This window comes from Penicillium daleae (genome assembly GCF_028827525.1).
Source record: "Penicillium daleae strain IBT 16125 chromosome Unknown utg000009l_segment0_segment0, whole genome shotgun sequence".
NCBI classification, from domain to species: domain Eukaryota; kingdom Fungi; phylum Ascomycota; class Eurotiomycetes; order Eurotiales; family Aspergillaceae; genus Penicillium; species Penicillium daleae.
The window spans coordinates 2,155,325-2,175,940 of NW_026623157.1; the positions used below are offsets into that span (position 1 = coordinate 2,155,325).

The 20,616-nt window shown below is 51.5% G+C and overlaps 9 protein-coding genes across 9 annotated transcripts; 5 read left to right on the plus strand and 4 right to left on the minus strand.

Moving 5' to 3' along the window:
- Positions 1-391: 391 nt before the first annotated feature.
- N7458_011916 (M protein repeat protein) lies at positions 392-3,088 on the minus strand (the record flags this gene model as incomplete). Its single annotated transcript, XM_056915298.1, has 3 exons — positions 392-1,342; positions 1,395-2,845; positions 2,899-3,088. The coding sequence occupies 3 exons, from the start codon at positions 3,086-3,088 to the stop codon at positions 392-394; spliced, it is 2,592 nt and encodes an 863-aa protein (XP_056760052.1).
- A 564-nt stretch (positions 3,089-3,652) lies between these two features.
- N7458_011917 (H(+)-transporting V1 sector ATPase subunit H) lies at positions 3,653-5,199 on the plus strand (the record flags this gene model as incomplete). The annotated part of the gene is made up of 3 exons (XM_056915299.1): positions 3,653-3,947; positions 4,009-4,525; positions 4,587-5,199. The coding sequence occupies 3 exons, from the start codon at positions 3,653-3,655 to the stop codon at positions 5,197-5,199; spliced, it is 1,425 nt and encodes a 474-aa protein (XP_056760053.1).
- A 555-nt stretch (positions 5,200-5,754) lies between these two features.
- On the plus strand, positions 5,755-7,441 carry N7458_011918 (Zn(II)2Cys6 transcription factor; the record flags this gene model as incomplete). The annotated part of the gene is made up of 3 exons (XM_056915300.1): positions 5,755-5,950; positions 6,012-7,352; positions 7,410-7,441. The coding sequence occupies 3 exons, from the start codon at positions 5,755-5,757 to the stop codon at positions 7,439-7,441; spliced, it is 1,569 nt and encodes a 522-aa protein (XP_056760054.1).
- Positions 7,442-7,694: 253 nt separating this feature from the next.
- Positions 7,695-8,745, minus strand: N7458_011919 (uncharacterized protein; the record flags this gene model as incomplete). The annotated part of the gene is made up of 2 exons (XM_056915301.1): positions 7,695-8,633; positions 8,692-8,745. Coding segments are annotated over 2 exons (993 nt in total), but the record flags the coding sequence as incomplete, so codon positions are not given.
- A 776-nt stretch (positions 8,746-9,521) lies between these two features.
- On the plus strand, positions 9,522-10,479 carry N7458_011920 (uncharacterized protein; the record flags this gene model as incomplete). The annotated part of the gene is made up of 4 exons (XM_056915302.1): positions 9,522-9,867; positions 9,937-10,011; positions 10,082-10,183; positions 10,280-10,479. Coding segments are annotated over 4 exons (723 nt in total), but the record flags the coding sequence as incomplete, so codon positions are not given.
- A 544-nt stretch (positions 10,480-11,023) lies between these two features.
- N7458_011921 (glycine decarboxylase subunit T) lies at positions 11,024-12,539 on the minus strand (the record flags this gene model as incomplete). The annotated part of the gene is made up of 2 exons (XM_056915303.1): positions 11,024-12,080; positions 12,157-12,539. 2 exons carry the CDS (start codon positions 12,537-12,539, stop codon positions 11,024-11,026), a joined length of 1,440 nt encoding a protein of 479 aa, XP_056760057.1.
- A 656-nt stretch (positions 12,540-13,195) lies between these two features.
- Positions 13,196-14,949, minus strand: N7458_011922 (putative neutral amino acid permease; the record flags this gene model as incomplete). Its single annotated transcript, XM_056915304.1, has 4 exons — positions 13,196-13,276; positions 13,345-14,392; positions 14,459-14,601; positions 14,701-14,949. 4 exons carry the CDS (start codon positions 14,947-14,949, stop codon positions 13,196-13,198), a joined length of 1,521 nt encoding a protein of 506 aa, XP_056760058.1.
- Positions 14,950-16,887: 1,938 nt separating this feature from the next.
- On the plus strand, positions 16,888-17,254 carry N7458_011923 (uncharacterized protein; the record flags this gene model as incomplete). The annotated part of the gene is made up of 2 exons (XM_056915305.1): positions 16,888-17,081; positions 17,164-17,254. The coding sequence occupies 2 exons, from the start codon at positions 16,888-16,890 to the stop codon at positions 17,252-17,254; spliced, it is 285 nt and encodes a 94-aa protein (XP_056760059.1).
- Positions 17,255-19,243: 1,989 nt separating this feature from the next.
- Positions 19,244-20,580, plus strand: N7458_011924 (uncharacterized protein; the record flags this gene model as incomplete). Its single annotated transcript, XM_056915306.1, has 2 exons — positions 19,244-19,986; positions 20,565-20,580. 2 exons carry the CDS (start codon positions 19,244-19,246, stop codon positions 20,578-20,580), a joined length of 759 nt encoding a protein of 252 aa, XP_056760060.1.
- Between the last annotated feature and the right edge of the window lie 36 nt (positions 20,581-20,616).

Here is a 20,616-nt window from a genome sequence, read left to right on the forward strand (position 1 = left end):
TGTTTGCAAACTATATTCGAACAAGATCACCGAATTTCATCACAAGTCCTAAAGATTGTATTGGCATCAATGTAGACAGTAATACAATCCTGGAGAGAATCATTCGCACGAAGTTCTGTAGCGTACAAGAAAAAATATCGCTCCAACTTCAGGTTTTTTAAGGAATCTTGCTAACTGTCTTTTGACGTCTCTCTAGACAACTCAGGCATTATGCCTCAATTTGCCTACCAAGGTATTGCTGATAAGAAGATCTTGAACTTTCCGGGGGCATTCACACTTATGGAACCCCACTGTACTTGGCACGACTTGCAGGGGTATTATTCCGAGTTGCGTTCTAAAATCCACTAGCAATGAAGTTCTCTATATACAAGGGGTGAAAACATCTATACACTCATTTCATCGTACTGTCGACCAGCTCTCGATAAATCTTTTTCAGATCAGCAATATCGGCTTGAAGCTCCTCGACCTGCTCGCTCTTTTCACCGAGCATCTCAAGCGTTGTCAAGTACCGCTGGTCAATATCAGCAAGCTTGGCCTCGAGCTCCTCAACTCGAGAGTCGGCAGTTTTCTTCTCTTCGAGCTCGCGCATGAGGTCGACAACCTGTTGCCTGGACTCATCACGTTGAGCGGTGACTCGTGCAAGCTCGTCTTTGGACCCAGCGCGCTCACTCTCCAATCGGCGGACCGTAGCACTCATGCGCTCGACCAACTGCACGGATGGACCAGCACCGACAGTTGATTCCGAGATTATGTCGTTGATGCCGCGCGGAGCTGCTTGTGTACCGCCATAGGCGGACGGTGTTGTGGGATCAGCAGAGCTGAAGAACTCATCCGGTTCAAAGGTGATTGAAGGGGTTTCCAAAATCATGGATGGAGGGCCCATGGTAGTGCTGATCGGGGGAGGGGAGAGAGTTCCCTGAGCAATTGAGGTTGGATAGGAATTTTGGCGCGGTGGTGTGGCAATATCTGGTGAGCCCGGGGGTAAGGTAGACGAGCGCCGGCTGCGGGGACGATATTCTGACAGAACAGACGGCAGAGCATCGAGATTGCTTGAACGGCGAGTGGACGGAACGGGGGAGATCCCACGAGGCTGTTGCAAGCTATGCACCTGCTCTCTCCATCTGGCACGTTCCTCCTCAAGCTTTTGCGCCCAGTTTGCATCACACACCTTCTTCTGCTCAACTAGCTCCTTTTGTGCAGAAGTGACCTCGTCCATTGCACTCTGAAGTTTTTGTTGCACCTTTTGAACCTCTTGAACACGCGCCTGGAGCTGGCTTTCCAGGTCATGCTCGGCCTCCTTCGCATTTTCTACTTCCTCTTCAAGCTCTTTGACTTTGAGGGTCTGCGAGACTGTTAGCCGATGATATCCCCGGAGTCGTGCGTTGATGCCTTACCGATTCCCGAAGTTTCTTTCGCAGCTCTTTCTCTCTGTCAGCGGCCTGGTCGCGTTCTTTCTCTGCCGCATCGAGGCGAGAAATATAGGAGCCTTCCAAGGTGTGCCAATTCTCGCTGGCAACTGAATATTGTGTCTGCAGGGTCTCAATTTGGCGTAGTAACTTGGCCTGCGTCTCTCCAGTAGCCCCGGAAGAAGCTTCTTCCGCACGTGCACGCAAGCTTTCCATCTTGCTCTCCAAGGCTGCTTGCTCTCCCTTCAACTCAATCTCAAGCAAGCGGGCCCTCTCTTTCTCCTGGTCGGCCTTTTCCTTCAAATCCGCAATCTCTTTCTTTGACTTTGTCTGACTGATATCAAGCTCGATTTTGACGCTTGACAACTCCTCTTCGAGTTCATCTGCTCTACGCTTTTCCTTCTCCAAGGCGTCGGAGTGAGCCTTTGCTTCAGCAGCTTCGGCGCGCGCAACCGCTCGGCCGATTTGTGCCTTCATTTCCCGAACGGTTTGGTTCAAGGCATCGCGCTCATTTGTCACGGCCTCGAGGTCTTTGGCTGTCTTAGTATATGTTGATAATGAATCATTTGATCGCTTCTCTGCAGCTTCAGCTCGCTTGGCTCTGCTTTCGGTGTTGAGTAAATCTCTCTCCAGCCTCTCGGTCTTTTTCTTCATTTCCATCTGCGATTTCGAGTTTTCGGCAAGTTGTTGCCTCAATCTTCTAACAGCAGTGCGGGAATTTGCCGCCTCTGACTCGAGCTTCTGCCCTTCTTTCATCAGCAAGGCGTACTTCTCTCTCGTTTCTTCGAGCTCTTTCTCCCGGCTCCCTGGAGAAGTGGCAGCGGCGGCACCCTTTGCGGACTTGGCAGCCTCTCCCGCCAGATTTTCTAGATTCCTCTGAAGCTCATCAATACGGGCCATATACTCATATCTCTCTTGTTGCCACTGGGATTCAGCGCCGTTGTCCTCACTCGTTCGAGACTCGGACGGTGTATCAAAGCTCATACGGGTGCTTTCCCCGGATGCGCGGCCACCTGATACTTCACTTCGCTGTGAGCTCAGCAAGTCCAAGCTGGGTCTTCCTAATTTCGAAACTTGTTCGTCGACCTCAGTCGAGGGCCTAGGTAAGGATTCTGCTCCAGAGATCTCGGTAGACTTGCGGGTAGATCTATCTGATTCATAGCTTGTTCTAGCCGCACTTGCATGGCTTATGACGCTCTCTCCATCTGGCGGAGGACTTTTCAAGTCTTCAGGCGCGATCGATGCGACTGCAAGACCAGTGTCGATGTCCATACTTGATCGTGCATCAGTACTTGGTGCTGGACTGGCTGCGGTTGACGAAACTTGGCCAGGTGAAGATTGTGCGTTCCGATTCGCAGTGTTCGATTTGACCACGGCTCGCGCCAGTCGTTCTTGGAGCCGATCATTTCTGCGCGCATTGGATGAGCTTCGTGAAATTGCTAATTTCCTTAATTAGTTGAGATCCAATTCGGTCGTCTGGGGTGCTCCTTACAGCCAGCAGGAGATCTTGAAATTGGCGACGCTGTACTTTCCGTCTCCTTGGGTTTTGTATTTGAGGCTTTCTGTGCGTCCTCCTGGTCCATCAATATATTGTCTAAACGGGATTCGACACCCGCAACGGCTTGCTGGAAGAGACTGCCCACACCCCATTTGGACTTGGGGGCCTGCGAGTTTTGCGCCATGGTGAAAGGTGTGTTGTAGGAGGGCGACGCGGCTTCTAGGCAGCAAATGCCTCGTGTTCAGTTTGCATGGGTTCGGTGGGGGCTGGGCTCGAACAACGGCGATCTCGTCGATTGCGATGGATTCAATTTGGAACTTGAGAAGGGAATTGGAGTGCAAGAGAATCCTGGTATGTGGAAGTCCACAAGAAGACCGATTGTGTAAACGAAAGACTTGGAGTAGAATTCAATAAGTAGAAGTACAAGTAAGCGACCACGTCGCAAGATGAACGTCGCACAAGAAGCTTGATTCAAAAAGCGAGCGGAAGCGACAAGCCCACAGGAAAAGGGGTTTGTCGGTAGCACACACGGTGTTACGAGGGGAAGGTTGGAATGAGACGAGGGACCGTGAGACTCGAAGGTGGAACGATGAGCCAAGATCCGTTGGGAGGGCCGAGATGTGGTCTTGGCGTCGCCAGCTTCCGTCATTCACCCCCCCAAGCTCCTCCTCCCTTCTCGACCATCACCGTTCACCACAACTCCGGCCTGCCATTCCTTTCCTCTGGCCCGGCGTACAATTCAATCATCATGTCGCTGGAGCCGCCCACGTACCTCAGCTCCCTGCAGAATAATATCCGCGCTCGGCCAATTCCATGGGAAGGCGCTGTTCGCGCGGGCAACATCACCGATGACCATCTTAAGAAGATCAAGGCTGTGGACAAGGTGCGCAAGGAGCAGCGCATTCAAACAATAGAGGCGGACCTTGCTGGGTACACAAGCTTGCTCGCTGGTGGGTCGCAGGGCAAGAGCGTCTTGGAGTCAGCCTCTAGGAGAACCGATATTGTCCAATACATCTTGGTGCTGGCATCGGACCTGATTCAGGGTAAATGCTACATGCGAGAGAGCTTCCTTATTTCCTAAAGCTGATGTATTTGCATCAACAGATGTCCCTGCGCTGGCCGACTCGCTCGTCTCTCACCCCGAGCCCTACAAGCCATTCCTGCCTTTCTTGCACAACTCCACCAACGCCGAAGACCCGATCCCGCTGCTCACATCTACCTTCCTCACGGCTCTCGTGTCACACAGCCTTGTGACATCGTCTAAACCTGCTCCACGGGACGAGCAGGCGCTTCCACAATTATACCTCTATCTCTCTACCCTGACCAAGAACCATGACAGCGGGCTTCAGGATATTGGCGTCCAAGGGTTCTCCGAGCTTCTGCGGAAGAAGCACTCCCGGGAGATCTTTTGGAACCACCGAAAGGAAACCTTGGACCCATTGATTGAGACACTCCGCACTGCGGCAGGTTCTAAAGATAATGGCAGTACGACGGGAACTAGCACACGTGGCATTGAACCTGGCCTTGCTGGTGGCGTGGGTCTGCAGCTGCTTTACCGTGTCCTTTTGGTGATCTGGCAGCTCACATTTGAGAGTTCGCTCGTCGGTGAAGAGCTCCAAGAGTAAGTGATATCTGCGCGAGGCAGAAAAGCAACCGCGGACTTGGTCATTGACTTCTTGCAGAAGCTACGAAATCATTCAACTCTACACCCAGCTCCTCCGCCTTTCACCGAAAGAAAAGACTACCCGCCTTCTTCTCGCCACTCTCTACAACCTCTGCATCAGCAACCGGACGACCCTCCTGCCTGTCGCTGTGTTTGTTCGACTGCCAGCTCTCCTGACCAACCTCGCTGGTCGTCACCTGACGGATCCTGATCTTCTCGAAGATCTTAACGGACTTTCTACCATGCTGGACGAATACACAAAGACCCAGACTACTTTCGATCAATACGCCGCCGAAGTTCAGTCGGGTCATCTGCGCTGGTCGCCCCCCCATAAGAACCCAACCTTCTGGAAGGAAAATGCCCGCCGAATCCTGGATGAAGCAAACGGTGCCTTGCCGAAGAAGTTGGCTGAGATTCTTTCCAAGGACTGGGAGAATGACAAGCAAGTTTTGGCCATTGCCTGTAACGATGTGGGACATTTGGTGAAGGAGCTTCCCGAACGACGCACTCAACTCGAACGAGCGGGCTTGAAGACCCGCGTCATGGAGTTGATGGCCGACAAAGACGAATCGGTGCGATGGGAGAGTCTTCGGGCGGTGGGTGAATGGCTTCGCTATACATTTGATGGCTGAGCAATGGCGATCCGGAGACGCTGGCTTTTTTTCTTTCTTTCTTATCTTGTCAGCCTGATTTCTGGGATGAACATATACTCTGGTGGCATGTACTGTGTATTCTCTGCCATAGCGCACATTTGTCTCTTTTCTTGGGGCAGCTCTTGTCTTTATGCGTTACAGCAACGTTTGTACTTGGCTCATTATTAGACATGTCATTATTCGACATGAACATGTACTTCGTTTGAACGAGCACGAGGTTGTACTGATAAACCCGCCGCTGATCAGTGGATCCGCACGAGGATTGGCCGCTAAACTGCAATTGACAACTTTTAGGATCCAAGTAATCACTAGCAAGTATCTCCGATAAGAAGAGCCAAAGGTCGAACTTGCCTTTTTGTTCCTTCTCCTTCTCTCTCTCTCTCCTTCATAAACACAAGGACTCCTGTTTATTCCCCAGACCGGCCGCCTTCGAGTCGCCACGCGGGACTCGTCCGATCACCGACCGGAGATCGCGCATTCCCCGCAGAATTTCTTCTCTCTCCACACATCCACGAACAACCACCACCAGCACCGATGTCGAGATCTTTTACCGGCTGCACAAGATGTAAAGCGCGACGCCAGAAATGTGACGAGCAAAGGCCCATATGTGGGCGCTGCCAGTCCGCTGGCGTCCAGTGCAAGTACGCCATGCAGTTGCAGTGGGGTGGGCGTGCCTTTTCGCGATCGCGATTCGGGGCCTGCGTGGACACAGGGAACATGCAGAGATTGGGTATGATGCAGGAAATGCCTTCGGATTTGTTGGATATACACATGCTGACTCGCCCTTCCAGAGTACTCGCCAGGGGAGTTTATCTATACCACCAAGTCGGCACAAGCGCAGGCGCAGGCGCAGGCGCAAGCACAAGCACAAGCACAAGCGCAAGCCCAATCGCAAGCGCAGGCTGCCTCGCAATTGACTCTAGTGCAACACGTCGATCCCTTCTCCTCCCTCTCGTCCGATCAAAGAGCCCTGTTGCACCATTTCATAAACGATGCGTCCCAAATAACCGCGAGCCACTCGGGCATGCAGCAAGATATCTGCCGGATGATTGTGCCCATGGCCCTCCAGACCCCGTCCTTACTCTACGCCACCACAGCCTTATCTGCAATTCATATTCAAGCCCTTCATAATCAATCTGAAAGCGTGAAAACGGCACCAGATATTGCTCGGTTGATGGGGCTCAGTCTGGAACACTTCCGAAAAGAGCTACAGAACCCCTCCTCTACAGATTCGGAGGCGCTGGTAGCGACAGCCCGAACTCTCTGTCTAGCAGAGATCCATTCTGGAGCAATTCATCCAAATTCATGGCGAGCCCATATTGAGGGCGCAAGGGCATTGATGAAGACACTGGGTACGACAGGGGAAAATTCGCTTCGGACGGAGAGTGGCTTTCGTCGATACTTGGACCGCTGGTACTGGTCAATCGTGTCGCTGACAGCGTTGACAGGGAATGGACCTCCCATCGGAGATCCATCAGACTTTGCGCCGTCGGATTTGGCGGGGCAAAGGGACTCACCGGACTACCTGGATGACTACTGGGGCTTCACGGTTGACCTAGCAGCTGTCTTCCGACAGATTGGAGCCGCCGCCTGGAGAAGCCACCAAGCCGAGAAAGAAATCCAGAGTCAGGGTTTTATCACGGGCGAGATTGATGGTGATGCCGAAGATGAAGCCGCTGCGCTGGAGTCATCAATACGAGAACTCATGGATCGAGGTGCGACCTCGCAACCCTCGTTCTATCCGGGGGTGGCAGAAGGGCTTTCAGCAGAGAGTGTCCAGCATCTTGCACTCTGCAACGAGGCATTCCAACATGGCGCTTTGATCCAGATTCACAGACGACTTCGCAAAACGCCGACTACTTCAGTTCTCGTGCAGCAGTCGGTGCAACGGATCCTGGAGTGCACGGCTCAGATCGGACCATCTGCTGGTCTGAGTCCATGGGTAATGTTGACGACTCCACTATTTATTGCGGGTTGCGAGGCACTTGGTGAAGATCGCGATACAGTGCGGCAGCTGTTGGCATCATTACATGATACCATTCGGGTGCCGAATGTATTGCAGTCTTTGAAGTTCCTCGAACAGTATTGGGCGAATCAGCTGAGCGAGGACGAGGATTGGAGTCATTTCTTGGGTATGCATCTTGAAGCTTGTCGAATTTTTCATGTCTCCTGCTAACCACTTTGCCTAGATCGCATGAGAATTGACTTCATCCCTTACTAAAGAATGCGATTCTTCTTATGCAATATGCATGATACGTTTACGATTGACGTTCTAGACTGACATCTGGTTATTGGATTTTTTTTATTCCCTTCTGATATCACGCAGCCCCAGGCGCAATGACGGCAGGAGGGCCTCCTTGGAGTACATCTTTTGATTGGGTTAGCGTTTGGATTTGGTGGAATTATGGCTATCATTTTGTAATTTATACAAGTTGGATATAACAAAGATACGAAACAATCATACCAGACTAACAAAGTGAATTCCTCGACGCCGTGCTACTAGACGCAGGCCTGACCTGCGTCAGCTCTTGAGACCCAGCTTCATGGCCAATCCGGCGATCCCAGCTCGCCAGCACGACATTTAGCAGCTCATTTGCAACTCCAAGCAACAAGAAGATCGCAATGACTTGTCCAAACGTCCATCCCTTCTCCTGAGGATCGAGGGTATTCCGTTGAATCGTCTGTTCCAATGATACAATCAAATAGATACAAAGCCCAATGTATGCAGCCCTATTCAGAGTGAAATTGAGCAGCGCTTGGCCGGACAATTCCTCCCGTTGTTCGCTGTGGTACTCGGTACTCGTCGACGTCTGCACAAACCACTTGGTACAATCTCGTTTACGGGCTGGGCTGGCACTACCCTGCGCATCTCGTCGTCGACGAATCCACACCCCGCACAGACACGGCAGCATACAAGTGAAGACGAGAATGAAGCCCGCAGCACTGGCACCCAGTGTGCCGAGAATGATATACCGGAACACTGGAGACGTAGCATGGATGCTCACGCCAAATACGACATAAACTGTGTCCGGGTTGCAAGAGGGTTGGCTGCCAAAATGAGGCGCCGTCACCCAGACATACACATTGAAAGCGATGAATGCCCCCAGCGCGATAACCTGGATAAATACAAAGCACCATAGGCGCCAGGGACCAAATCCAGCGTATCGGCCTTTGCTGATGAGATTGAGACCCAGCAAGGCAAGGAGATGGACCACACAGATGGCGTGGAAGAGGGTTAACTCATTGCGGAAGGTCTGGTAGATTGCTGTACAAAGCAATGCTAGTCCTTGCATACCCAGCGCGGAGGATACGCCGCGAGAGAACTCTTCTTCGTCTTCGCCTGGAGAGAATACTCGGAGGAAGTAGCTTACGAGCGTACCGCCGAGACAGAGGGCATAGATTGATGCCCGGATCTGAAGGAGGCACACATCAGTCATCTTGCTCTGAAGCTGAACCAGCAGAGTGACTTACCCCGGTCCCAGATACATCTGGGTTGGCCTCGATGACACAGGTTGTTGAGTTCATTGTTATCAAGAGAACCCGCGAGACCTAGGTAACAGTTCACACTAATATGCCCAGGACGGTGAGACAGCCAGAGCGCTGATTTATCTGACAAGTCACTCCATGAAAGTTTGACAGCAAAAAGAACTTTCAGCCCCCTCGAGTCCCGAGCCCAAATGACTGCCATATGCTAGCGTCTTAAGGTGGCTAAGCAGGATTATTGCGCCACAGCCAACCCCGACAGGTGCAGAAGCAGTCCAAAAACAACCACGCAACTCACAACCCGGCAGCTTCGCGCCAGGTCTGCCTTGGGTCGCCATTGGATCGCATCGCGTTGCCCGGTTTTTCTGTGGCGCAGGGCGAAGCTGACTGCAGAAGTTCACGAGCCAAGCCCATCGCCCTGGACTAGTCTCGGTAATGCGCGTCTCCCATTGGCCCCTGGTGAAGTACAGTTATTAGCCTCTGCTGCTTTGTTTTTCCTGTTCAATTGTCCATTCGCCCGACAAATCGAGGGAGATTGCAGTCTTCAACCTCGCTTTTGGCGCTGGTTCCACTAGTGATCGGGCACTGGAGCCATCATGACAAGAGCTTCGTATTCCGTCATGGGGCTCTACACTGACCCAGTACTCTTTAAGAGCAAAGGCTCCCCTACCCAAGACGCATAATGCTTGATCGAAAAGTCTACGCAAATCATTGCGAAGACCCTTGGCGCACTCGCTATCTTGCAGCGAACACTGAATCCAGCTACCATCACACACCATGGACACGGATCGCCCCCTCCCCGCTATCAACGGTAAGCTCCTCCTTCTCGATATCAACCACACCAATCCTCCATCCTAACAGACCCTTCAATCCCAGTATGGATATTCTTCGCCCTGGCCGCCCTTGACATCGCCGCAAATGCAGCCGCCGGTCCCGCAGCCGTAGCAACAGCTATCCACGTCAGCGGCGGGGTGCTCACCGCGCGGGCACTGCAATTAGGTGCCCTAGCCGGAGTCACCAAGTCCGGGGTTCTAGCATTCGTGGAGTTCATTGCATACGCGGGGATACCGACTCCGGCGTGGATGCTTCTTATTTTACTAGGCAGTAGTTTTGGAATCTGTGTGCTAGTCACCGCGGAGATTAGTAACCTCGTCCTCGGGGAGAGTACGTATCTCCAGAAGCTCTTAGACCGATTAAATAGTCAAGGGAAAAGCTAATAGTTTCATCTCGCAGCGCCGAGTGGGTTGTTGATTGCAGCTGTTGTCGCTGCTATACCGTTGGGTGGAGAATGTATCGGGATATATCAATGTAAGTCTCAAGTATCGAAAACACGGTCCATAGCGAAAGCTCCTATCTAACTCTATTCATTCTTATATAGCGGCTGGAGGCTTAACAGGCGGTAAACCACAAGTCCAGATCTTCATCATGGGCCTCGACGCTCTGGGTGGCTACGTGTTTGCTCGAATGGCCCACAACGAAGGTACACCGTTATTGCGTCTAATCCAAGAAATCTCAGCAGATCCCCTTTTCCCTACACCGCAGCTATCACAACTCTAACTCTTCCATTACCAAATAGGCTACGACATTTGCGCTTACAACGTCGCTGCCGCCGCCGGAGCTGTCTACGGTGTCATCACTGGATTCTTTCACACCGTGATAGGGTGTATGGCTGGATTCACGCATACAACTAGTACGAATGGCCACTACGTGACGACGAATATTTTCGGGACGACGTCGGGATATGATGAGAATTGGCAGCGAAATACGTTTTGGTAGATGTCGGGGTGGACTTGATGAATATAGTGCCTTAGGAAGGGAGTCGATTCCAATGTACATATCTGTGAATAGAACTTCATATCGAATGGACAGAGATGCGCTTACATTGTTCCTGTATGTTCAAGCGCAGTGACGTTGGTACCATAAGGGGGGTGTACTTGTATTGGACTAGGTTAGAATGATGAGCTAGAATATCTATGTGTCACAGTCTTCGCTTGCTAGCAAGGAACTACTCCATCTATGAAACATAATACCTACTAATATCTTAAAAGAGTCAGATTAAGCTTATCGCGGTTGATCAAGAGACCAGTAACCAAATGTTCAAAATGTTTTGAAAATCGCTCTATTGTTGAAGTAGAACATGCAAAACCGAGTATCTCAAAAACAAGAAAAAGAAAGAAAAGAAAAACGGTTGCGAAAAAGGAATTGTATGTACAAGAGCAACCAAATATATCATAACTTAATCGTTTCGCCCACGCTCCACACATAAATAAGCACAAAGTAATTCAGTATAGATCGGAGGTGAAGTTTCCTCAACCCACATCTAAGACGGGCGGTGGAACTTGCTCTCGATCCAAGGCATGCCCACAACAGTAGCCTTGCGAACTTTGTTGCGGACCTTGACGCCAAGCTCGGTGCCCTTCTTGTGGAGACCGTTCTTGACATACGCCATGGCGATGTTGGCTCCGCCGAGCGTGGGGCTGGGGAGACCAGATGTGACGACACCGACCTCGACGGGGTTAGCGGGGTCGGCAAGGTCTACGACCACGGCGCCCTCGCGAGCGGGAGAACCCTTCTCAACGGTCAAACCGACGCGGCGCTGCTTGAGGGTCTTGGGGCTGGCGAGCTGGGAGAGAATAACGGAGGCACCGTTGAAAGTGGCAGTGGCCGGATCACGGCGGTCACGACCGACAACCCAGCCCAGGGCGGCGTCTGGGGGAGTCTGGGCGGTGGAGATGTCGTGGCCGTAAAGACACATGCCAGCCTCGAGACGGAGGGAGTCACGAGCAGCAAGACCGGCCAGACGGACGGTGTTGCTGTCCTTGAGGAGGAGGTTGACGACCTGCTGGGGGAGGTCGGCGGCGGCAGAGGTGGGGATGGAGATCTCGAATCCATCCTCACCGGTGTAGCCGGTACGGGAGATGAGCAGGGGCGAAGGAGAGGCCGAGCCGTCGGCCAAAGTGATGTACAACTCTCGGCACTGGCCGAAGTACAGGGTGCTCAAGTCGGTCTCCGCTGTGGAAGCAGAGGTATTGATGAGGGGCTGGAGGGCACTGGCAGCGAGCAGACCCTGCAGCGCAACCAGCGCGCGGTCCTCGAGAATCTCCCACTTGATGCTATCCATACCGTGGCGGTAACGGTAGGCATCGATCTCGGACCGCAGGAACTCCAGGTCCTCGGCGCGGCGGCCGGCATTGGTGACAAAGTAGAAGGAATTTTCGCCGCGGCGGGTGATGACGGTGTCGTCGATTATACCGCCAGTTTCTTCTTCCAGAAGGCAGGACAGGGTCGAAGTGTTCGGGATAAGCTTGTCGAGCGACGAGGGGGTGATCTTCATCAACAGCGGGAGGGCACCGGGGCCGCTCAGTTGGTGCTGAACCCTGTGTAGAGCAATTGATTAGGCCCATTCTTCAATTGGACGAATTCTCAGGTTATAAAGTGAAGCAATTGACATACATGTGGCTAACATCAAACAGACTAGCCTTCTCACGAGTCCACGCATGGCTCTCGACATGGCTCAAGTCCGCATACTGCAACGGCATAGAATATCCGGCAAAAGGCACCATCTTGGCGCCATGAGCCTCGTGCAGGTCATAAAGCTGAGTCTTAGCCAAGGGCTCGCTCGAGCTAGAAGCATAGCGAGCAACCTGGTTCTTCACCTGGGGAATGGCAGCTCGCGAAGTGATTCTAGCAGCTGGCCTGCGGGGAGCTGCCCGCACCGCGGAGGAAAGCTCCCTCCGCAGAACTGTGGAGCCGACAGAGGCGCGGGGAGCGTTGAAGGCAGCAGCCCTCGCGGCGACGAGGTCGACACTTTTCTTGAAGGAGCGAACGCTAGACATGGTGATTCAATGCTTTTGGGAATTGAATTGAGAGAGAAGGAAAGGAAGGACAAGAAAAATGGTCGCGAGAAAGTGTGGTGCCCTTCCGCCGTCGGAGAAGCACAGCGGGAAAATCACGTGGCGATAGGGAGAGGCCGGGGCAGTCAAGAGAAGAGCTGGTTTCCCCATTGGGCAGGCGCCACTCCTCGGGAAGCTAAGAACGATGGGAGGTGGACGAGTATATCTACAAGCACTCCGTCATATATCTGATATATCGACCGGATCAACAAAAGATGGAAAGGGTGGTTGTGGCGACGGCGAATTGATCTCTCAGAAGCAACGCAGATAGTTGCCCCGATGCCAGTCGCCCGAATTCATTCAATGCCGTGGGTTTTTTATGTGCAAGGAATGCTGGAGCGGCGTATAAGAAAAAACAAAGATCCCAACATCCTAAGAGTCCAACAAATCAAACTAAATGATACAAATCACCTCCCAAATAGAACTGCGCCTACCAGGACCAGCAGTAGCATATCTCAAGCGAAAGAAAATCATGCAAAGCCCCGGACCAGGTTGTGCGCAATTGGTCACCTTATTATTCTCAGTCATCAAGTCATCAGATCCCTCCTCGGTCAGCTATATCAGCAAGGAGAGGCCGTCGCAGGAGAGAGCGGGAAAGATCAAAGTCCGTTGCTAGCGCAGGTGAAGACGCCGCCAACAGTGCCAGATTGGTAACTTTGGACCACGGACATGACGGAAGCCTGAAGGGGGAAAAAACGTTAGCAAGGGAAGAAATTGGATAAAAAGACATCATATCAGCGATACTCACGTAGGTACCAGGTCCCAAGAAGAAAATTCCCACCAAAATCAAAAAGACATTGAAAATGAAACCGCACCAACCACGCAAACCACGAGTCTTATAAAAGTCCGGTCCATGATCGGCAGCCCGCATGCGAATATACGCCACCCCCCAGAATATGAAACCAAAGAAGGAATCAAACAGTGAACTCATAATCGACAACAGGTCCGAGAAGAAAGGAATCACCTCGGCGATGATCCAGGCCATAATCCATAGGATGGCTAGGATGCCTGCCCAGGCAGCCCAGCCCACCACGGTGTTGTTGCCCTTATGGCGAGTTCCTTCGAACAAGCGGAAAAAGACGAAACGGGCTGACACGGAGGCATATAGCACGCCCAAGAAAATGATCGTGGGGATCATGAAGGAGAAGGAGACCTTCTTGTAGACCTCGTCGGAGAGAGAACCGAAGGCGGGTGCGGTCACGTACTGGGTACCCGTGTAGGCATACACAATAGACCCGACTAGACTGAAGACAATGACCTCGGCGATGGTCACGGCAGTAACGGATTTCCAGAAGTCACGCGGCTCCTTCATCTCGGCGATGAAGCTGGGCAGTGTGATCTGGCCGATGAAAGTGTAGCTGATATTCAGGAATGCACTCATGCCAGTGATGAACGTCGTGCCCTGGGCAGGGATCGCTAGCACAATGGGATTTCCCTTCTTGGGGTATCCGGCGGGATGATCTTCAATGCCAGCAAAGATAGTCGCCAGAAGGACCGAGATGAAGGTGAAGAAAGCGGAAAAAGTGGCAACTCGAGACAGCGCGCTGAACGTGCGAGGCAGGGAGAAGAAGAACGAGACAATCGCAACAATGAGGGAAAATACCACCGTGCAGACTGCGCCACCGGACATGGTATTCAGGTACTCGGCACCGACCACGCAGTGCAGGCCTTGGATGAAGGTGTTGTTCAGTAGGAACATGACAGCGGTTGCCCACCAGGCGATCTTGGAATCCCAGAATAGATACTGGCCAAGATCGCACACGTCGCGGATTTCGGGATGTCGCAGACAGAATCGCCTGCGGAGATACCACTGTCAGCTATGCGCGACCACATAATAATATAAGGCAATGAAGGGAACGTACCAGACGATCAGCGATGTGTACAGTACTATACCCGCAATCACAATGGTCAAAATCAGACCGGGCACGAGACCCAGAACAGAGTACGACCAGGGGAATGACATGATAGCCAAACAGATGTACTCGGAGAAGAGCAGGGCAGCAGTCTAATATTGCGGCACGTTAGCACCAAGTCTCTTTCCCTTTCTCTCCTCCCAGTAACTATCCTGCCATTTTCAGTCATATCGCATAGACACCAAGCTCACCTTTTGCCAACTGCAAGTCCGATACTTGATGGTATTCTCCGACTCCATCTCAATCTGACGGCCCACACTCTCACTGGTAGACGACGAGTCAATTGCTGTGACATGGTGATGCGACAACCGGCGGCCCTGATCCTCGAGGTCAAGGTCCTTTAGCTTCTGGTTCTGATCCAGCTTGTCGTTCAGGTCTGGGGAGCGATCGCTGTCGCCCTCATGAGTGTCCATTGCTGCGGTGTCTTCTGGCCGAGCCATTTTAAGCTTAACGAGCGGGCGAGCCGCTGTTGACGGTACTCGGCGGAGTCGAGAAGTGAAACGGTGCCGAAGCCCTTCGGATACATAAACCTGTCCGTGTGGAGAGGGTAGAGTTGGGTTGGATGAGGTGGTAGACTGGGTATGAGTGTTTGTGTTGCGCTAGAGAGATGGATTTTCTCTCTTTTTCTAGGTTCGTTCAGTTTCTCTCGATTCTGGCAATCGAAGAGATCTCGTCACCAGTCGGGGAGGTTCTGGTAGTGTTCTTGGGGGTTGCGATTAGGGCAAACGGGATCTACAATGAGTCCAAAGAATGGAATGCAAGATCGCAATGGCCGAACGGGGGAGGTTCAGTCACGACAAAGGACAGAAGTCGCAGAAGAAGAGGAAAAGAGAAGAGAAGTGAGCGAAACAGGAATTGTAGTAAATTAAAAAAAAAAAAAAAAGGACAAAAGCGAACCGGCCAAGAAGGGCCAGAGTTGGTATCCTCGTATTCTCGTATACCTGGGCGGACTACGTACCGGTGCGATCGTAGGGGCAGGACAGTAATTTCAATGGGCAAATCAGGTATCATTCGGGGTATACATCGATACCCCCGGTCATTTTCGAATTCCCCACTTCTCTGTTTCTGTTGCCGGAATGGAAAAATCTCGTCGATCTCCATGACATGACGTGATGGAGGGTAGCACGTCAGCCGCAATAGGCGACCCTGTCAAGCCACGGCGGAGCCCTGAACGGAACGCTGGGTGGGTGCCGGTGGTTAAGAAGGTACAATCTGCACTTTACAAAAGGCATTGGAGGGCCAAGCTGAAGCCCAGGAAAGCCTAGTCAAGCCAAGGGGCGAAGACTAAATGCGCCGCCCCCAAAAGTGAGGCCTCAAGAGTCAAACCCGAGGATTTGAGATCCCATTCTTGGAATAATATCCCTAGGGAACTCGGGGAGGATTCAGGAAGAGGTATCCTAATCATCTGACTCGTCCAAAAGCTAAAGCGTGAGTCTGTGCCGAGCAAGAAGGGAATATGTATACCTCTGTCGTCGGGTATTGAGTCTGTAGTCTGCATTTGCAGATTACAGACTGCAGGCAGCAGCAGTCTCGTGCTCACGATGAAGAGGCTCTGGATCCCTCCAAGTCGCATGGTTCACGGCCAGTCCGAGATCCTCGCAGGATCTCTCCTGCGCCCCTCCCTTGTATCCGATCCAAGGATTAACCCAGTCCAAATCCTTGAATCACGGAGTCTCTCCCTACGTACCTCATGTACGTACCCTCAAAATGGGTTGCGCCCGCACATCATATCCATTCAGCCACGACCTGCTCGAGTGGGCCCAAGACCGCCCCGCAAGCGGCTGCGATCGAATGAAGGCTTGAGAGCCTGCCCCGCAGGCCCCGTAGGGCCCCGGTCGGAAATCAGAACAACCCGTGCAATCAACCTTTGAAAACATGGAATCCCAGTGCAGTGGTCTCTGTGGCCGTGCTGATTCGGTCTTGCGGGCGGTCCAAACCCGGATGCGGTGTTGGAGGTTTCTTGGGGGAGGGGGTCTTGGTCTTTAGTCTGGGTTCACTGACCACTGAACATAGATGATATCTGGGAAATAAGTGGGGGATCAACGGTATTCGCCCCCCAGGAGGCAGTGGCAGTGGCATTGTGGATGTGTAAAGTAATCTATAATTTCTTGAATCAATATAACTGGTTAAAATGGAGGAGGAACAAAAAGTGGAAGTCTGGGAGTGTCTCTCGTCTCTTGCACCGGCCCAAAGCGGAAAGGGCGGTATTGCCCTGACAGTACTCCGTACAAGCCACGTGCTGGCTGACTCAGCACGGCCGTTCTCAGCAAGTGCTGCCGAATCAACAAGTCACCACAGGAAAGACTAACTATACAATAGACAGGCCGACAATCTATTGACTACTCCTGAAATACACTACTCAAGACTCAGTCCAACAAATGGTACCATTATTGTTATCCAATTACATACATTCCTCGCTCAGTATTGACCAGGCAACCTATGCAAATCCACCCAGGAAGCCCCGGTTTACGCGGCATGGCCGTGTTCCAGCCTCTTTCGTGCTCGTCGTCCACCATGACCTCATGCCCAGTCCACAGACTGACTCGGCATTCCATCTCGCTTTGGAGATCCCGTGAGTCTGTTTGGTTGGCATATTCATCCTTCCAATGTTTTAGTAATGTCAACTTAACTGCCCTATGAACCACTCTGTACAGAGATCTGGTCCACTATGTACTGTATGGTGGCGCCCTCGGACCCGAGGGCGTTCTGGATGCCGCTCGGCTCATTACCCGGAGCACCTTTTAGACCTTATCCAGACCACTCCAGCGTAGTCCTACAGGCCACCGCATTTATTACTACACGTAGCTAATGACTGTATGGTGCCTACCTACTCTACTTGATTTCCAATACCATATCTTGACTCTCCAGCTCTCTTTAGTGCTCAGACGCTCGCTGCTTGTGCTCGCTTAGTACAATCTGAGCGTAGATGACTTGCTACTACCTTATAATATGCACCGTATTAGATTGATGGCTAGACCTTTTGCCCTATACCATAACCATTTCTCTGATCAGCGAGTTTGGATTTTCACAAGGGTTCGCTAGGAAAAAGATTGTCCAGGATGCAATCCCGGTCCCGCTACTAATCACCGATATCAGAACGCAATTCTGGGCGATCACCATCTCATTCTAGGCTTAGCAGCTCCCTCCAAAGTGATTACTCCTAGGAGCCCGTTGGATGCCCTTGCGGGCTTCCCAAACTTCACTCTGTCGATTGATTGTTGTTCCTTGATGTCCCTGCCGTCAGTTTCGGAAAGCTGGTATGAATGATTTGCCTAGATAGTATCTTTTGGCCGATTTCTAAGCGGTTAGGTCCTTAGATTCGGAAAAAAAACTTGCCTGAATTCGTGTCCTACTGTACACGGTAGTATGGAAATAAAGTTGTGGGTCCTATCAAACGCCTACCACCGCCACCACTAACACTAAGTTCTAGACGCAATACGATTCTCGGGTGTGAAAAGGCGATTGTGGGAGATACTTCAAGATATAAATTTTCTTACGGGACCAATATTGATAGCCTTCTAGGTCAAGTCACTAACTGACTTTGTCTTAACTAGAGGCCACTACGCGGTACAACACTGGTATGAAGAGAGCTGCATTGATGCCTTTGCCTTGTTATGGAGACTCTTGCCGCTACTTTGAAATACTCTCGCTTGAATAGTTTAGCCTAGCTAGATAATCAACAATATGTCTGTTTAGCTGTTCTCCTTTTTCAACCCGGGAATACTCTAAAGTAAAGTAAGTTGCGGCCGTAGTTGCAAACGATGGCCCCCATTGCGAACTACAGTCATTATCCAATCACACCGTACGCCATAATAAGCATCACATGGCATGGTTCGTGGAATTGGCTAATCTTGCTTTTTATTGCTCAAACTTCCCTGCCCTATCTAAACTAAATGATCGATCTTTCGAATCCGTTCTATCTGGTCCCACTTCGTTCAGGATCGATACCGTTGGATCTCATTCGCCTATTCATCCAGCTCCTTATATTGTTTTAGCTTGCACGAACATGTTATTCTCCACCTCGGATCATTATAATTGAGTCTGAAGGCATAGACTTGTTGATCCCTTCCCTTTATGATCCATTTTCTCGTATTCTGTTCCTTAGTGCGCTTCGCCCCAAAATCCAATGTCCTCTTTTATTCACAGTCTGGACCAGTCGCCAGTCTTTATGATTGGAGTTCCTGCCAAAAGATTCTCGCCGAGGGGCTCAGGGGGTTCAAAAGGTGAGCGTCAAGACAAAAGGGCTTCGTCTTCCGCACTCGATCAATGACAGGCGGATAGGGTCGATAGCATCCGAGAATGTCGTCTGCTCTTTCTTTAGTGCCTTCGACCGTGTTTCCCCCAACGACCACGTCTGGCCCTGATTTAATCCCAAGTCCGACTGCGTTCAATCTATCAAAGAGAGCCGACCATATTCCATCGAACATCTGCGGTTGGTTTTCGGGCTCAGGCTATGGTATATGTCCCAACCTTGAGACCTAGATTCGAACGCTCCACGGTGCTATGCTAATTCTTGCATACGCCCCAGATCAAAAATGGACGTACAATGATCCTTCAGTAACATGCTTCTGGAATAGCGACGCCCATTTTGTCGGTAATGCAATTCCGCCCCAGACAGCGTGTGTAGGAGAAGCCCAATGGAGCACCTGGTCCTGCAGTGGCTCAGGTTGTTCTTCGAGTGTCGCAAGATGGTATGTTGGCGCATCATGTCCGGTCCTTGAATCACTGATTAACATGAGTTCTGCGATATCTAGTACTGGCACTCAACCCTACTGCGTGACCTTCTCCTATGGCACTGACTACCTGTCGTTCGTCTGCTCCGAAAAGGAGGGCATCGAGTATCAAATGGAGCCTTATTGGAGCGGATTCAGGGACCCGATTGCGTTCCCCGTTTACACCGGATCAAACGGTATCTCGACTGGAACACAATATCCAGCTGGATACCCGACGCCATCTTCAACGACAAGCTCAAGCTCAAGCTCCACCACGACCACCTCTGCCTCGGGCACATCCCCAGGGACCTCAGGGTCGTCTGCTACCTCGAATCCATCCGATCACCGCGGCAGTTCTGCCCCCGTTGGTGCAATTGTTGGAGGTGTCATTGGTGGCCTGGCTTTTATCAGTTTGATTGCAGGAGCCATCATATTCTTCCTAATGCACCGTAGACGGAGACCACAGCCAGGACAATACCAGCAGCCTGCGTCTGGTTTCCCACCAGGCTCTCAACCACCCGCTTCCCAATACCCTCATCCCGCAAACCCAGCCATGAACACAGGTTTTCCTTCGAATGCATCGGCCCCAATAAACCCTCTACCTGGCCAAGGTCCTCCACAGAACCCCCCAACTCAACAGCCACCGCGCCACGAAATCGAAACGGAGTATAACAAGCCCGAATTAGATATATCCAGACAACAACCCGAGCAGACCTACCTGAACCAGCAACCCGAGTTACCGGGGATGCAGCCTCTTCAACCAGAGTATGTGTCAATGGCACAGCAACCCTCCAAAGCAGAGCTTGGTTCCCATTCGGGCGGTATTAAGGCCAGTAATCGGGCGGAAGTTGTTTCAGCTGGGCATCGGGGAAAGGAAGGGAATATCTACGAGGCACCGTGAGACCAATTTCAGTCTGGAGTCATAAAACCCTGGCCCATTATGTAGCCCTTGATTCTATTTCTTGAATGAAGTCATGATTCAACCAGTAACTCGTTTCTCAACTACTCATGTAAGATTGTGTGGTATCCACTTACTCTTCAAGTTTAATGAGATTGCTTTGTGTTCTCTTGGTCCTTCTATCGATCCACACGGGCCGCAGCTCAGAAAGGAAAACCTCACCTGGCAGAGTGTCATATTGTGAAATGGCCATTTGCCTCCAATCGTAGCCCTGCTATACCACTTCCAACGATTTGAAGGGGGACATCCCATCCAGCTGCCTAAAAGACATGAATGAGTGAGCGAGATGAAAGAGAGACAATTGCGAGCCTGAAACTGTATTTATTTTTATCCCCAGAGCCCTGCAACCAAGCTCCGCTGGTATAGAACCATAAAATCCTAACAGGACTGCCCTTCCGTAATGAATATTTTTGATGCAATGAAAACAACATATGTCC